This window comes from Schistocerca nitens, chromosome 3 (assembly GCF_023898315.1).
Source record: "Schistocerca nitens isolate TAMUIC-IGC-003100 chromosome 3, iqSchNite1.1, whole genome shotgun sequence".
Lineage (NCBI taxonomy): Eukaryota > Metazoa > Arthropoda > Insecta > Orthoptera > Acrididae > Schistocerca > Schistocerca nitens.
In genome coordinates, this window is record NC_064616.1 from 269933567 (window position 1) to 269952221 (window position 18655).

Sequence of the window (18655 nt, forward strand, 5' to 3'; positions counted from 1 at the left end):
AGTTATATCCACATTTGGCCTATTCTTCTTCCTTGTTGTGACAATTATTTCACTTTTCTTTGCAGAGAAATGCATTCCATATTGTGCTGCCGTTGCCTCCCATACATCTAACTGCTCTAGCACCTCCTTCTCGCAATTTCCCCATAACATCAGGTCATCGGCATAAAGCACTGCTTTCATTTTATGATCCCCAATTGCATCTGATACTAGCTGTAGGATTTCATCCATAACAATAATAAACAATAAAGGCGAAAGTGCACTTCCCTGTCGCAGCCCATTTTCCAGCTTGAACCATGCAATACGTTCCCTCCCCACTTTCACACAACTCTCACTTCCCTCATACATTTTTCTGACTTTTCGTGTTATCTCTTCATCTATCCCTTTTGCGTTCAGAACATCCCAGAGCTTGTCCCTACAGATACTGTCATACGCCTTCTCAATATCTAAAAGGCCATGATTAAGTCCTTCCCGTACTCATAGTGCCTTTCCTGCAGTTGCCCTACCGCAAATATGAGGTCCGTTGTTGATCTTCCCGGTCTGAAACCATACTGCTCCTCTCGCAGTCTACTTTCAATACTGCTTCTTATTCTCTTCTCCAGGATCTTTTCATAGATTTTTCCACAGTGGCATAGCAGGGTGATTCCTCTGTAGTTCTCACATCTCCTTTTATCCCCTTTCTTGAAGATCGGGACTATAATTCCTTTCTTCCAATCCTCAGGAATTCTGTTCTCCTTCCACACCACCCTCAGCACTCTGTATAGCCACTGGGTTCCTACTTCTCCTGCTGCTCGTATCATATCCACTGTTACTTCGTCCCAACCTGGTGCCTTGCCCCCTTTCATCCTCTTTATGGCTTCTTCCACTTCATTCCAAGTTAGATCATCAATTTCCCCACTATTATAATCGTCTGCTGCCTTAGGCTCTCCATCGCTGTTAGTTACCCGCTTGGCAGCATTCAACAGATCTTCAAAGTACTCCTTCCAAATCTTTTTGAGCTCATGCATTTCCTCCACAACTCTTCAAAAATGGTTCAAATGGCTCTGAGCACTATGGGACTTAACAGCTATGGTCATCAGTCCCCTAGAACTTAGAACTACTTAAACCTAACTAACCTAAGGACAGCACACAACACCCAGCCATCACGAGGCAGAGAAAATCCCTGACCCCGCCGGGAATCGAACCCGGGAACCCGGGCGTGGGAAGCGAGAACGCTACCGCACGACCACGAGATGCGGGCCACAACTCTTCCATTATTATCCATGATCCACAGGCACTCGCTTCTGTCGTTGGAATAGATCCAGCAAATAATTTAGGACTAAGAATGGAGAGCTTCTGTTAAGTTTTGGTAGGAGACGAGGTACTGGCAGAAGTAAAGCTGTGAGAACGGGACGTGAGTCGTGCTTGGGTAGCTCAGTGGTAGAGCACTTGCCCGCGATGGGCAAAGGTCCCGAGTTCGAGTCTCGGTCCGGCACAAAGTTTTAATCTGCCAGGAAGTTTCAATTTAGGACTTAGGTTGCAAGTACTACTCTGAGATGAAGAGGAGAGGAATTCGTGGCGGGCTGCATCAAACCAGTCAGGAGACTGTTGACCCTCCACATCAAAAAAATAAAAAAAAAAAAAAGCTGAAAGGAAGATGACATACTTAAAAAATTTGTAAGAGCTGTGGACTCATGTTAAGGACATTAAGCGAGCTTTTGTTTCTTGATCTGATAATGACTATCCCTTGTAAAGATCTGAAGATGGTCCCATAAACGCTTCCGGTCATTTTGCAAATGTCGCGCGAAATCGCGACTGTGATAAATTATAATGAGGGACTGTCAGGCGAACTGAAGGGTGCAACGACGGCTCCTTGCCTGGCGAGTGGCTATTGGTGTTTTGCTTTTTCCTCGCGGCCTTTGCGCAGGCAACGCGGGGTGCGGGCGGGGGGGGGGGGGGGGGGGGGGGCGCAGCGTCAATAATCCGGTGATCGATGTCGGCGACAGACATCGTGTCGTACGAGGACGCGCCAGTGCGCCAGCGACAGTAGCCGCGGACGCAAGCTAGTGGCAGTCGCAGTCCGACGCTGACCTGGGGAACGTCTGTTGCCGCGGGGACGCCGAGCCCGACTCTCCGTCAGCCATGCGCGTCGAGGCGCACCGCGCCGCCGGCGCCGCCTACGTCAACTACCTCGTCGTCATCGTCCGCATCACCTTCTTCGTCCGCCTGTGCAGGCAGCGCAAGGTACTTTACGTGCCCACACTCAACTTGTCGGTCGACAGCGCAATTGGCATATTGTTTACTGTTGTACTCGGCGCTTTGTCAACAAGCGAGATGGGCCGTCCAGGCGAAATTGAAATGACAGTATTTCTCGCAATTCTGTTATCCCGTATAAGTGGCATTATTTTTATTGCACTCTTCAATCGGGCGACTGTTATAATGCAGCTCTCCGCGCTAATTTACTTCAACCAACATCCATATGAACCAGCTTACTGTAGTCAAGATCTGATCTCCTTTTATAATTTTTACACATTTTTAAATAATTTTTTTACTTCCCCTCAGGATGTGTCATCTCAATCAATTATTTTAGTCACGTATTGCCACACAATTCTTTTCTCTCCAGTTCAGTTCAGTACCTCCTCATTACTTACCTGGTGCACTCATCTAATCTTCAGCGTTCACCAGTAGCACCACATTTTAAAACTTCGTATTCTTTTCTTGTCTAAAGTGTTAATCGTCCACGATTCACTTCATTACGCTGCTATGCAACAGAAGAATACCTCCAGAAAATATTTCTTAACACTTAATTTTGTATTCGATATTAACAAATTTGTCTTTGTCAGAGCGACATACACCCCTGTAATATTCTGAGACACAGTTACAATTGACATTCCACCAGAAATACGAATTTCCTTAAGAGGCAGTCGCACTGTTCTCCAGACAGTGTCTGCTTAGTTTGCGCGTTATGACAGTACCTTCTGCGATCTCGTAAACGTTAAGCGTCGGGTATAAGATGATAATGTCCGTGTGTTTGTTTTGACTGACACCCATCGCCCAGCTCCACAACTGTTAATGTCTCGCCGAGAGCAGGCTTTTCAGAGATTGATTAACGCATTGTAAGTTACTTAAGTGGCAGCTGTCGTTTACTCGTTTTGGCCCGATGGCCGCCTACCTCGGATACTTAGCTCTAAACAATGTACAGTAAAATTTTCATCCGCAGAATTTGGCCAGCAAGCAACTTGCGCTGATAGTGTGCAATTTCTGTCCACTACATTATTTGCACTGTTCTTTGGTAAATTACAAACTTGTCCACACTGTGACCGAATGATGTGTTACAACTAGAGACGCACTCTATCTGAACTACGGTGACGTAGTAAATGGAAGGAGTACCAGTAGCATTGGTAGGCAAAGAAACATAAATGAATCTGTAAGAGAGAAACTAGGAGCCAACGACTTCTTTTTTTTGTGGATTTGGTTGTTTGTTTTGCACGTAATTAAAATCATTTGGTGTTAGTTCATTGTGTACTTTATATCCTTATGGTGTATACATTGCATTTTAGAAGTTACAAAAATAGTTGATCGCGTACTTGGCTGGCTCTGAGTACTATGGGACTCAACTGCTGTGGTCATCAGTCCCCTAGAACTTAGAACTACTTAAACCTAACTAACCTAAGGACATCACACACATCCACGCCCGAGGCAGGATTCGAACCTGCGACCGTAGCAGTCGCACGGTTCCGGACTGCGCGCCTAGAACCGCGAGACCACCGCGGCCGGATCGCGTACTTCTGTGCTTTTATTTAACCAAAGCATTTACTTTTAATGCAAGCACCGTTTACATGCACAAACACGAAAAGTAATATATTATTATTATTATTATTATTGTTACTTTGTACTCATAGAACGTTCTTCATATTACAAAGGCAACAGTTTCCTGTTGTTATTGATAAATCCGAAATATTTTTATGACCAATAGAAATATGTTCTATATAAGTTCGACAAAGTAGATGCGATGTTTGATACATTTTTCTGTTGCGGTTTTTTTTATTTCACGTTTATTTTAGAAAAATTGCGTTTTCTAGCGCTATATAATAAACCAATATTGTTTTCTGTATTTTTACTACATCACCCCTCTGTTTCACATTACAGATCAACAGTTTTCGAATAAAACCTGAATTAAACATTGACAGTCTCAATTTTGCTATAAATACTGTTTACTTTCAAATAACAGACAGGAGGCTCAACTATGTAGAACAAAAATGTTCTATTGGTTACCTGGCCCTTTATAATTTACATCCTCACACAGTTTCTAGACGGTTCACCGCTTCCGGTTTTTAGAGAAATCTAATAAGAAGCGGATTACATGCGTAAAGAAAGCGATCATTATGAGGTAACGCCTGATAGGTATGCAACATGCCTAGTATGTAGATAACGCTGGTACGACCTCAACTGACCAGAGATATTAGGAAAAGTACCGCAGTCAACGCTTACTTATGACGACCTACGGTGGCCTGTGGTAAGTCTAGTTACAATGATTAAAACACTTGAGTCATATTTAGCAGGAGCGGGTTTAAAATATCCTGCAGTATCAGCAAGACCACAGCCGACCCCTTCTCTTACTCTTCCACAACTGGAATAGTTTTCGTCATCTATAAGCTTTCTTTAGATGGTGAGTCATGGACTAACTCACCTAGGCAAGTGACCCTGTTGATGCAACAAGCTGTCAGGTAGGGACGTGAAGCTTGGCGACTCACTATGCACCGACATAGACTTTCACTCTTTCAATTACAGTACTGGTTACAAGACACCAACTCGACATTACACTGTGCCAGTATTCATCACTTCCTCGCTAGACATACATTCAAATCTGTCACTTCGTAACTGGTTGGAGGAAGACGACGGTAAACAACCTTATCACGAGCTACATCCAACACTGACACACCCTGTCAAATCGACTCATATAATACACGGAACTAGTCATTATTTTTCTCTGAATTATGAGCTACTTGAAATGCAAATAGGGTGGTTGTTGTGGATTTTGCTGCTGTTGTTGTTTCGGCGACGACAACGATAACGACGAAGACAAGAGCACAGCAGTTTGTTTACACTATTTTGCTGTCTTCCATCACGTGCCTGAGTAACGAGTAAGGTATTACACCGACAGTAAAACGTTATTGCATGGCTGTTGGTCAGCACGACACTGGTAAGTGAGAGCTGGAGTAAAAGGTAACGTTTCTCCCATGACTGTGTTGAGACTCGAGCTACTGACCCTCTAATATCGCACGAGCGTTTCGGCTAACTCGGCTTACCGGGTTATTAGTGTGTATGTGGATAGGAAAGTAGATGGCTGAAAGAGAATCCTCAAGCTGTAATACTTTGTAAGGGCGCTCCAGGGTCCCGCCCATTCGTATGAAGTCCCGTAGTGACAGTACAGTGTAAGGAAACGGCGTGCTGACCGCGCACTATCTTAAGTTAGCTGGACTTGAGGCAGGTCGGAATGGGTAGCATCAGGAACGGCATCTCGTGATGCGGGTATAACCTCATCCACACTGTCGTCAGAGAAATCTTACGAGCACCGTGCGTATGTGAATAACTAATAAATTTGAGGCACTGAATACGCTAGGGATTTTAAACAAAGAAATCTGGGACAAAAACTGCATTTACACTACTGTCAGATTGTCATTTTTGGATGCTGCCGGCGGAGTGTGTTGAAGAGATGGTAAAATTTTCTCCCGCCACTTCCTTAAGTTAGTCATTGTATCATAAGTGATCTTGGGTGAAATTAATAACACCTTAGCCGTTTTAGGTTTGTCGTTCCTTCAAAATGGTTCAAATGGCTCTGAGCACTATGGGACTCAACTGCTGAGGTCATTAGTCCCCTAGAACTTAGAACTAGATAAACCTAACTAACCTAAGGACATCACACACATCCATGCCCGAGGCAGGATTCGAACCTGCGACCGTAGCGGTCTCGCGGTTCCAGACTGCAGCGCCAGAACCGCGCGGCCACTTCGGCCGGCGTCGTTCCTTCATTACAACGAAATATAATGGTTGTCAGATAGTGGAGATGCAGTGAAAACGCTTCCGTACGCAATGGCCGCATGAAAACACACACGACTGCGGACTGGCAACAGGTCGTATTTCCCGCGGAGTTCCGCTTTAACTTAAAGTGGGCGGTATGCGTTCTAGGGAACCGCGGCGAACGACACGCGTTTTGAAGCGTCATACTGCAACGAGGCAGGCATGACCCCGCGTAACGGAGCGGGCAGTTCTAGTGAAAAATCGACATGGATCGAACTTGTCTGTCAGGCAGTGTCATAAGAATTTATTAAGTGCCATGACGTAAACATGCTTCCAAAAAAATGGTTCAAATGGCTCTGAGCACTATGGGACTCAACTGCTGAGGTCATTAGTCCCCTAGAACTTAGAACTAGTTAAACCTAACTAACCTAAGGACATCACACACATCCATGCCCGAGGCAGGATTCGAACCTGCGACCGTAGCAGTCTCGCGGTTCCAGACTGCAGCGCCAGAACCGCGCGGCCACTTCGGCCGGCTGCTTCCAAAAGTCTGAGGTATCTGACAACAGACTGTTTTTAAAGAACACCGTGGGTGTATAGAGCGTAAACTTCAATCATTTATACGCAACATTGCTGGTCTTTTACTGTTTTTAAACTCTTAGTTTTCCATCTCTTCTTACCTTAAGCAATATTTCTTCTCTCGTATGTATCGTGCACTTGACGATCTCGACAGTTTCTAAACTTAGTCTTCCTTACAATGTTTCGCCTGTACTGTTCTCATTTACCCATTTAACCATTCGCGGCTCTCAAAGCATGTCCGATTAACGTTTCACTTCTTGTAATGATACTTTTCCACAAAACTCGTTCCTCACTCAGCCCTGGATTCCCTATTTCGTATTTTATCTTTATAGTTAACATACAGCACAACAGTTCAAATCTATGTACTTTCATCCTTTGCCGTTTTCCATAATCTGCTCCCTTCTTCCACACAAGACAGTGTGTCAGTCTTTGAAAACGGTAGTGTTTTTTTTTCCGATTCACCGCGCTAAGCTGCTACTAACACCTACCTACTTTCGACAATTTTGTATGTTGTTCCGTAAGTAGCCAAATTATTTCATTGTTTCTAATCCGATTTTCCAAATTTTCATTTGCAGCAAGTCATTGTTCCCCCTTCTACTATTTTCATCGTTTGTGTTAGTCATGTGTGGCGTAAGTACCATACTTCCCTTGTGTTTTTATTATGGTGATGCAACGTTCAAGGAAATGGCTATAACGTAGGAGCAATTTAATTTAGGGAGGAGCAGTGTACTGTCAAATAGAAACGGAGTGCTTCAAGGGGTAAACATACACAGACCAGCAGCCGGTTCCATTTCTTGATGAGAATCAGCTACTTCAAAGGAACGACTCGGTAGCTCCCTTCAGCTTGTGTGGAATTGCAGACTGTTTGTATCGCAGTGTGCTCGCGTCCTTATTATTAATGTCACAGAACGGCATCAAGAACCTAAATGACTTTGTTTTAGGTTTCTCCGTACAGGAATGTGAGACGAACAGTAAACACGGGATACTGGCCTAAATGAGGACGTGTGTCACAGACAGAATGCAGCAGACAGCCAATGAGGCCAGAGACCGATACCATTTATCAGTTTCCGGCCTGGTACCTTTCTTGATACGGTGCCACTCATTACCTGACCGGTTTCACGCTCGTAATGCGAGGCCTTGCGTGCTAAACACTACTAACAGAACCGGCTGCGCTTCGTCTCCAGATAGAGACACTGTTGTTGGACACACTCATTCCGCTAACAAACACATTGGAGCACTTTCACCCACTCATTTATTTCCCAGCCAAATTATCTTCAATATTATTCAGCTGTCATCATTTCAAACAAAGCGTCCCCATTTTAAGATTCAAGAACTCGTCCGCACAAATGTGAAGAAGTTAACATAAAAACTTTTTTGTCGTAGAATCGCGTCATGTTGTAAAATAGCTGTCACTAAATGCATAAAGCCGATTTTTCGGCTATGGTTGCAGTGGCGTTCCGCGAAGTGTATCAATGAAGAAACTTCTGTGCTGTTTTGACTAGACCGGACTTTTACTTCGTCACGACCCGTCTACTGAGAATAACATCCATTCGCAGTTTTAAGAACTTTTGAATCAGTTGGTTTTCTGTGATGTAAGGAGTTGCGAGCTGCTGTTTCCTATTGCCCCCTACATTATGAACGAGGATTGATAATCTTCGGCGAATGATATTTTGATTAATTTGAAAACTGTTGGTTGGTTGATTTGGGGAAGTGGACCAAACAGCGAGGTCATCGGTCCCATCGGGTTAGGGAAGGAAGTGGAAGGAAGTCGGCCATAAAATCACGGAAGCCTAAATCAGGATAGCTGTACGCGGGCTTGAACCGTCCCCCCACCCCCTCCCGAATACGAGCTAAGTGTGCTAACCACTGCGCAATCTCTTTCAGTTGAAAATTGTTATCCTCATTCAGGATATCGGACGCGCAGTAAAATTTTAACAGATACTTCGGTCGCTTCTTCAAAGAACAGCGTCATAATTGTAAATGAAAAGCATTAAATTGTGGAGGTACTACAGTATGTAATTTACTTCGTTAAGTTTTCGACTTACAAGGCCGTCATCGGACTTTGACTGCCCTTATCAGATAGTATGCAATACTGAGGCACAGAATTGTAAAATATATTATACATGAAGAGTGAGGTGCAAACATAGACTAGAGTCATCTTTGGCAGTGCAACGTTAATATAACTGGAAATGTTAAAGTTAAACATTAAATAAATGTAAAGCGAACAAATCAGAAAAAAAACATTAACACAAAACATCGACAATTTTCATGTATGTATAGTGTGTGTGTGTGTGTGTGTGTGTGTGTGTGTGTGTGTGTCAACAGAAGAGATGATGTGCTTGTGGTAAAAATTATAATATCCTAAGCAGGCCATCACAGTCAAAGAAAATTAATGCAAGGGAAAAATTTTGGAGAGTGAATAGGCATTACGCGTGGAAGATGAATCAGAAACAGTGTAAAAGATAGAGCTGACAGTTGTAACAGCAAATGCACAAGTTAAATTACGTATCAGTGGCACTGTAAATTCTACCTGTTACATTCTTTCTGTATCAGCTTCCAGATGTTGTACCCGTTCATTCTAGAATACTCGTGTCATGTATTAACTATTTATATTGTGACAGTTAATTAAAATTGTTATGAATGTTGTTACATTGCTTTACCACATGCACGTCGTCTCCTCAGCTTAGTGAGACACTGGTTTTTGGATGTTTAGTCTCGACGATTTTCTGGTTTGTTTGCTTTACATTTATTTACCATTTAACATTTTTCATTACTTTACCATCGCATTGTCAAAGATAAAATTTTCTGTGTTTGCACTGCAGTCTCCAAGTGTAGTATCTTTCGCACGGTTGTACATCAGTATTGTATTCCCTTTGAGGTCGACAGTCAGTTAAAGTCTGATATGACGCTGTAAGCAGAAAACTAGTTGACGAAATAAATTAATACTACAGAAAATCCACGATTTAGTGCTGTTTATTTACAATCAGTAACATTTTCTCACCGGTAAGGCACGAGTCTCGGAATACGGGATATTTATGTACGAGAAAAGCTCTATGTCCAGGGTTGAGCGGGAGTCATTACTTTGAATCCTTCCAAGGCCGCTCCTAGCTCCTGTAGCTCGACACGCCACCTGCTAAAGTCCGAAGAACGGCCAGACTGCCACCTGCGGTTGGATGCGACCTTCCCGGTAACGCTCCCGCGAAGAACCGCACACAGCCCTCGCGCCGTATGTGAAATACCCTGTATTTCGAGGCGCATGCTATACCACCGATAAATGCCATTGCACGTCCGATGTCTTGCGTGAGGAAAACTGCAGTTACAGTAATCAACACCTGCATCTACATCAGCGTACATACTCGGCAGCCCACAATACGGTACATGGCGAAAGGTACCTTGCACTACTGCTAGTCATTCACTTTCCTGTTCCATTTGCAAATGGAACGAGGGAAAAGCGATTGTCTATCTTGCTTCCGCACGAGCCCTGATTTATCTCGTCTTCGTAGTACTTAAGCGAGGTGAACTTTGGCGGCAGGAGAATCGTTCTGCAGTCAGCAATGACGGTTCTCTGGATTTCCTCAGTAGTGTTTCGCGAAAAGAACGTCGTCTGCCCTCATTTGAGTTTACGAGGCATCTCAGTTGTATTCTCCTGTTGATAGAGCCTACCGGTAACAAATCTAGCATCACGCCTTTGAATTGCTTCGATGTTTTTCTTTAACTCAACCTGGTGGGGATCTCAAACACTCCAACAGTACTCGTGTTAGCGCTCTAAACGCGATCTCCTTTATAGATTAGCCTCACTTTCCTAAATATTCCCAAAAACCGAGCGAGGTGGCGCAGTGGTAGCACACTGGACTCTCATTCGGGAGGACGACGGTTCAATACCGCGTCCGGCCATCCTGATTTAGGTTTTCCGTGATTTCCCTAAATCGCTCCAGGCAAATGCTGGGATGGTTCCTTTCACAGGGCACGGCCGATTACCTTCCCTAATCCGGTGAGACCGATGACCTCGCTGTTTGGTTTCTTCCCCCAAAACAACCGCGACCGCTACGGTCGCAGGTTCGAATCCTGCCTCGGGCATGGATGTGTGGGATGTCCTTAGGTTAGTTAGGTTTAAGTAGCTCTAAGTTCTAGGGGACTGATGACCTCCGACGTAAAGTCCCATAGCGCTCAGAGCCATTTGAACCATTTTGAACCAAAATAACCCAACCCAATGTTCCTAATAAACCGAAGCGGACAGTCCTCCTCCCCAACTACTGACTTAAAGTTCTCGTTCTCATATTGCTTTGCAACGTTACGCATAGGTTTTTAATGGACGTGACTGTGTCAAGGTGCACACGTCCAATACCGTATTTGAACATTAGAGGAGTTTTGTTCCTACACATCTGCAGTAACTTCCGTTTTTCTACATTTCGAGCAAACTGCCGTTCATCACACCAAATAGAAATTGTGCCAGAGTCGTCCAGTATCACCCTACAGTCACTCAACGACGACACTTCCCCGTACACGATAGAGCCATCAGCAAATAGTCGCAGGTTGTTGCTCACACTATACGTCACATAATTTATGTATACGCGATGTGCCAGGAGGTATCGTCAATAGTCAGGGATATGACACGGATGATTATTCGAGGCAAAAAGTCTAGTAAACACGGACTCTAAAATGCATATCTTAAGGGCTATGAACACTTCTTCTGTAGAAGAAACGTGTTCCACAGTAGCGAAGATGAAGTAGTACACACAGCTCCTTAGATATGCATTTTAGCCGCGCGGTTTAGGGCGTCTTGTCACGGTCCGCGCGGCTACCCCCGTCAGAGGTTCGAATCCTCCCTCGGGCATATATATATATATATATATATATATATATATATATATATATATGTGTGTGTGTGTGTGTGTGTGTGTGTGTGTGTGTGTGTCGTTCTTAGCGTAACTTAGTTTAAGTCAGGTTAAGTGTGTAAGCTTAGGGACCGATGACCTCAGCAGTTTGGTCCCATAAGACCTTACCACAAATTTCCAATATGCATTATAGAGCCGGCCGCGGTGGTCTCGCGGTTCTAGGCGCGCAGTCAGGAACCGTGCGACTGCTACGGTCGCAGGTTCGAATCCTGCCTCGGGCATGGATGTGTGTGATGTCCTTAGGTTAGTTAGGTTTAAGTAGTTCTAAGTTCTAGGGGACTGATGACCACAGCAGTTGAGTCCCATAGTGCTCAGAGCCATTTGAACATTTTTTTGCATTATAGAGCCTATGATTACTAGACACTTTTGTTCGTGCCACATCCCTGAATTCTTCCCGAGGCACCCTGTACAGGGAACAAGAGCAGTTGTATCACACTTCCGTGAAGCACTCCTGATGATACTCATGCCTCCGATGAAGACTCGCCATGTAGGACAAAAATGGTGCAAATGGCTCTGAGCACTATGGGACTTAACATCTATGGTCATCAGTCCCCTAGAACTTAGAACTACTTAAACCTAACGAACCTAAGGACATCACACAACACCCAGCCATCACGAGGCAGAGAAAATCCCTGACCCCGCCGGGAATCGAACCCGGGAACCCGGGCGTGGGAAGCGAGAACGCTACCGCACGACCACGAGATGCGGGCGCCATGTAGGACAACGCACTGGAATCTATAACCCAAGAAGTCTCCGAACCACTCACATATCTGGAAAACAATTCCGTACGGTCGGACTTTTGAAAAGTCTGCAGTGGGTTACTATGTGAAACGCTTTCTAGAAATCTAGGCATATGATATTTGTGTGCCCTTCATTCATGGTTCGTAGAACATCGTCAGAAAAGGACAAGCAGAGTTTTCGAGAAGGATGCTTTCTAAATTCGTGCTGATTTGTGGACAGAATCTTTTCTGTCTAAAGAAAATTTATTATATTCGAAATACCAATATGCTCAAGAATCCTGCAATAAACCCATGATTAGGACATTCGTCTGTAATTCTGTGGTGGGATGTTCTACCTTTGTTACCCATAAACATTGTTAGTGGACACGAAAGCCACTTCAAGAGTTACACAAGTTTTTGGGTGAACCAGGAACTGAAACTAAAACGTTTTCGATTATCAGTCTGATATCTGAATGCATGAAAAACTTTGCCATACAAATAAAATATCGGTGCGATATTGCAGTACCTGTGTTGTTAAGAAGAACGATGTAATGTTCCTTTGGACATGGATGCATGTCCGAAGGCACATACACTGCGGCGACTACAGCCTTTATGAAATAGATGAAAAGTATTCGTAGTTGCGAATATGAACAACCATCAGCTGTATAAGTGAATGACGATATGAACATTTTTGCCGTACCAGGACTCGAACGCGGAGTTTCTACTTTCCTGAGCGACCGCCTTATTCACTTAGGCTATCCGTGCACGATTCACGGACCCAAACTTCGGTATGTCGACTCTCCTAAGTCACAATCTGTTCTACGTCCTACGCACATTATGTTATTCCTGTACAGGGGAGAACGTTTCAACTGAAAGTCGCTGCCTCCTATCAATGGATAAATACAAGCATTCATGTCCAAAGGAAGGTCGCATCGTTCTTGATACAACACAGGCACTTAAGTATCATATTTATCCGCCGACACCAGGCAGCGACTTTCAATTAAAATGTCTTCTCCTGTAAGGGAATTGCGTAATGCATGTACAAGTTGTGACACAGGAACGACCGCATATGGGAGTGTGTGTGTGGCTGCGAGTCGTGCACGGATAGCCGAAGCGGTTAAGGCGACCGCTCGCATAAAGTGGGAAATCCGAATTCTTCCCTTACACAGCTGACAGTCGTTCGTGTTCACAACTACGAATGCATTTCAGGAAATGTCTTATTCCTACACACATTATTGTACCATGTTGTGGAGATTTTTACATTATGAGTTTATGCGTGAGCATAGTATTACACGTTAAACAAATAACGATCCATTCTAGGGAACCAGTATTCAGTTCTTCCGCTTTCCTTTCCTTTTCTTGACGCGAGGAAATATTTTTGCGAATGCCTGGTACTACGTATCCCAAAGCCATCGCGATTAAGAGGTTCTCCTGACGTCATAAATAACCTCCGCGTGATCAGGTGGCGATCTCATCCAGCGACATGTGCGCCAGGGCGCACTGAAATAGCCAGTCCGGAAGAACAGGCCAAATATCTGTCGCATCTCTAATGACCTCGGCGCGTAGCCGGCGGACATCTGGCCTCCAGCAGGAGCGCGAAGAGCGCAGCGCGCCGAAATAACAGACAATCGGAGTGGCAGCCTTAAACCGCGGGAATAAGCTCCAGGTCAGTCGATATTCGATTTCCGGTGTGACCTTTGTTGGTGCCGCCACAGCTCCGGCTGCAGCCACAGAAACAAATCACAGCAGAAAAGCCTCCGGCTACGCGAATCGTGGCCCGAGTTACACGTCTCTGCGTTGGTTCCTTCTTCTTTCCCTTCGTCAATGTTTTGACAAACACCGTCACGATTCCCAGCACGTCACATTTTACCAGCAACTCTTCGGACTGGTCCTGTGCTCTTTGATACTGTTTCTGCTGATGCATCACAACACTGAAGGCAAAACGAGATCCCATTTAAATTTTCAATTACTAATATTTGTAACCAAGTACGTTCACAGGACAGTACTACGAAACTGCTTCGCCAATTTGGAGTTGCCTTTTATTCGGGCACTATTTTACGTTGCCCCGTTGGTAATGAATGCTTCTGTTGTCAACAATAATCCAGTTTTATCGTAATTTTCATATGAATTGTTTTTGTCAACATGAGTTCCTAAAAATCATAAAAAAGAACAGATGCACAAGATCGCAAGAAAGGTAGGTAGATTTACATGGTTCGAAATTACATCGCTCGTAGTTTAACATGCTTATTTTTGTGACTGAAGCTGAAATTTATACTAACATTCGTTTCAGCAGGCAACGAGACGAAAATAATTAAAAATTTAAGAATGTTTGGTCCTTTCGCATTATTTATTTAATCGTATGGCTAGGGCCCCACATCGGGCAGGCCAATCGCCGGGTGCCGGTCAATTTGACGCCACTTCGGCGACCTGCAGTCGATGAGGATGATAGGATGATGATGATGATGATGATGACAGCACAACACCCAGTCCCTGGGCGGAGAAAAATCCGTGACCCAGCCGGTAATCGAATCCGGGCCCTGAGGATTGACAATCCGTCACGCTGACTTTTCTTTTTTAATTCTTTGTTGATCTCATTTTGTTCTATTTTGTTCGTTTTTTTATGTGTTCGGGGCGGACGTCTCATCCCACCCGTTCAGGTTGTTCGTTAGTCCGTTCATTCAGTTTTTTTTTATTATTATTATTACAGAGGGTAGCTAACCCTCTGACCGAACACGCTGAGCTACCGTGCCGGCACCATTCAGCTACCGGGGGGCGGACTTTCGCATTATGAAAATCGTGGACATATTCGTACTTAAATTCCATAATTGTGAGACAGCCTGTAACGGTTGAGAATAGAAACATTACTAGTTTCCGTGGCAAAAGAAAACGAGGCTTTATTTCATCTGCTTCATATACATATACGAGGGGCGTTCAATAAGTGATGCAACACATTTTCTTTCTCGGCAAGTTTAGGTCGAAAATTCGCGGAATTTGTCATGGAACATCTTGGGATATTCCTGCTTCAGCCCGTGTAGTTCATGAAGTTCCGATAGGTGGCGGTTCTATAAGTAGCTCTCAGAATGGCGTCTTACAACGTAGATGCGTTACAAGCAGAGAGCTGGCATTTAGTTTCGTTTGGCGGAAAACCAAAGCATCGTAGATATTCGTGGGCGCTTACAGAATGTCTACGGGGATCTAGCAGTGGAAAAAGCACTGTGAGTCGTAGGCCGAGGCGTCTGTCAACATCGCAACAAGGCCGCCCAAACCTGTCCGATCTCTCGCGTGCCGGCTGGCCGCACACAGCTGTGACTCCTGCAGTGTTGGAACGTGCGAACACTCTCACTCGTGGTGACGGACAGATCACAAACGAACACTTCGCTTAGCAGATGACCATGAAGAGCAACAATGAATCATCTATGCTGAATTGCTTGTGCGTTAGGGGCTGATCGTGACAGTACGTGGATAATAGGGAGATTACTGATGCAGCAAGACGTTGGTCCCGACGTCGAACAGTAGGGTGGAACCTTGCAGACGTACAGACCCTACCATACATACTGAAAATCTGGGGATATTCGTAGATGAAATGTCGTAGTTGTGAAACAGCCTGTAACTGTTGAAAGTAGAAACATTATTGCATTCCGTGCCAAAAGAAAAGAAGGCTCTGTTTCAATTATATAACTAGTTCAGTACTCTGATTCGAATAGTACCGGGTGATCAAAAAGTCAGTATAAATTTGAAAACTGAATAAATTACGGAATAATGTAGATAGAGAGGTACAAACTGACACACATGCTTGGAATGACATGAGGTTTTATTAGAACCAAAAAAATACAAGCGTTCAAAAAATGTCCGACAGATGGCGCTTCATCTGATCAGAATAGCAATAATTAGCATAACAAAGTAAGACAAAGCAAAGATGATGTTCTTTACAGGAAATGCTCAATATGTCCACCATCATTCCTCAACAATAGCTGTAGTCGAGGAATAATGTTGTGAACAGCACTGTAAAGCATGTCCGGAGTTATAGTGAGGCATTGGCGACGGATGTTGTCTTTCAGCATCCCTAGAGATGTCGGTTGATCACGATACACTTACTTCAGGTAACCCCAAAGCCAATAATCGCACGGACTGAGGTCTGGGGACCTGGGAGGCCAAGCATGACGAAAGTGGCGGCTGAGCACACGATCATCACCAAACGACGCGCGCAAGAGATCTTTCACGCGTCTAGCAATATGGGGTGGAGCGCCATCCTGCATAAACATCGTACGTTCCAGCAGGTGTTATCAGCCAGGCTGGGGATGATGCGATTCTGTAACATATCGGCGTACCTCTCACCCGTCACGGTAGCAGTTTTGCTGTCCAGCGCCATCTGTCGGACATTCTGTGAACTTTTTTTTTTTTTTTTTGTTCTAATAAAACCCCATGTCATTCCAAGCATGTGTGTCAATGTTTACCCCTCTATCTACATTATTCCGTGGTTTATTAAGTTTTCAAATTTTTACTGATTTTTTGATCACCCGGTATATTGAAAGCAGACATCTGCGCGCAGAAATAACGTCAACAACTCAGTTAACGAAAACAAAGATCTTTATTATAAATGTAATTTAAAAAAGATTTGGTGGTAAAATGATCGTTTTTGTTTTATTACCGTAATGAAACGAAGGACTTAACTGGGAGTAAAATAATGTAGATGTGATTGCATGCGTCGTTATCTGATTGAACCGGAGCGGTAAAGTCATGGAACAGTTCATACTCAAGAGAATTCCCGGCAACGTGTTTTCGCCGTAAGCACTCTTGTCTGATTGCCTCAAAGTGTTCGCATTCTCTCGCGCCCTTGCCGCGAAGAGTTTCGCGCGTATTCCTGGAAGAGCAGCTGTTATAGCTGCGACAGACTACCGGGTGATAATGCGTGCTTCAGTAGCTATTCCGTGGTTACCTGCAAAGCCACTTCCGCAAATCCTCCACAGCTGTCATGACTTCATTAGATTACGCCCCTCTCAATTGATTGAGTGGGTATGCGAGTGGGCCTGTGGATCGAGGGTTGCTGCCCTGCCAGCCATCAAACACCGGCTCAAAGTACGGGTCAGTACTTGAACAATCCCCCCGCTCCCCATCTCTCTCTCTCTCTCTCTCTCTCTCTCTCTCTCCTGTGTGTGTGTGTGTGTGTGTGTGTGTGTGTGTGTGTGTGTGTGTGTGTTTGCGCCGGCCAGAGTGGCCGAGCGGTTCGAGGTGCTACAGTCTGGAGCCGGGCGACCACTACGGTCGCAGGTTCGAATCCTGCCTCGGGCATGGATGTGTGTGATGTCCTTAGGTTAGTTAGGTTTAAGTAGTTCTAAGTTCTAGGGGACTGATGACCTCAGCAGTTAAGTCCCATAGTGCTCAGAGCCATTTCAACCATCTGTGTGTGTGTGTGTGTGTGTGTGTGTGTGTGTGTTTTCGTTCCTTTCTTTTAAATGGAATAACTTAAAGCCTACTTGCAAATCAGTCTAAAATATGCTTACACATGACTGCAAAATGATGAAAATAATCCGACGGTGTCGTTATATTAATTACGTGTTTTAGCAGAGTCGAGACACGAGAAAGAAACTACAAGCTTTCAAATCATTCGGTCACAGCCAGACGATGTCCTAGTACTGTCGTATTCGGAACAAACTATTTCGTCTCATTTTTCTCCATTATGGAAGTGTTTACGACACTGACCGTATCTGACAATGCAGTAATGGACATAAGACACTGCCAGTGACTTTTTTTGTTGATACACAATTCATTCGAAGCATTAGGGCTCATTGTATGCCTCTTACGGCACAATTATTGAATTACTAAATTTGTCACATAACTATAAAGCATTCTTGAAAGATATTTTAACATGCAGCTGGAATTACAGTTGTAAGGAATTTTCTCCATAGCAAATTTTCACCATTCGTAAAGCGATTAGCAAAACCCATAAATCAAACATTAATTGGCGGTCAGTGGACGTAACAACGGTTTTTAATTTAATTGGAACATGACGTTTCACAAGCTTAATCGAGGCATAGATTAGTCATTTATCCGAATTCAAAGAATCTTTTTGCTTTCAAATGCTTAGTTTGTGAAAACAAAGTTGGTTTCTTTAAAGCAGTTGTGGGATCCACAAGCTGACGGTACTATTCTGCGAGAAGCATTATTAAGGATCCAAAGTAACATAAAGATGATCTGAATTTTAAGTATACGCTAAGTTCGTCGTTCTGAAGGCGTTCTGTTCTTCAGTTGGTGGTATCTTCAATAGTTCTGATACGAGTCAACGTTTGATTTGATTAGTTACATACCTCAGTCCAGCACATAATTCATGACGCCTGTTAAAGACCTGGATAGTGTACACACGAAGCAGTATTGGAAAAGTAATCTGCAATATGCCGCTGTACTGCGTGATGTGGGCTATCCTCTTTAGGACCTTACTTATAATGAACTTCAAGAGCACTGACGGAA

At 44.1% G+C, this 18655-nt stretch overlaps 1 protein-coding gene across 3 annotated transcripts in view; it reads left to right on the forward strand.

Moving 5' to 3' along the window:
- Positions 1 to 18655, forward strand: part of LOC126248235 (cAMP-specific 3',5'-cyclic phosphodiesterase) — a 953544-nt gene that overhangs the window by 815033 nt on the left and 119856 nt on the right. The window contains exon 1 of one of the 3 annotated variants that reach the window (XM_049949069.1): positions 2109 to 2220. The exons of the other annotated variants lie outside the window; for them this stretch is intronic. Coding sequence (XP_049805026.1) covers positions 2119 to 2220 — 102 coding nt within the window. The 5' untranslated portion in view covers positions 2109 to 2118. Of the gene's footprint in view, positions 1 to 2108; positions 2221 to 18655 lie in introns of those variants that run through there. 3 annotated transcript variants of the gene reach the window in all.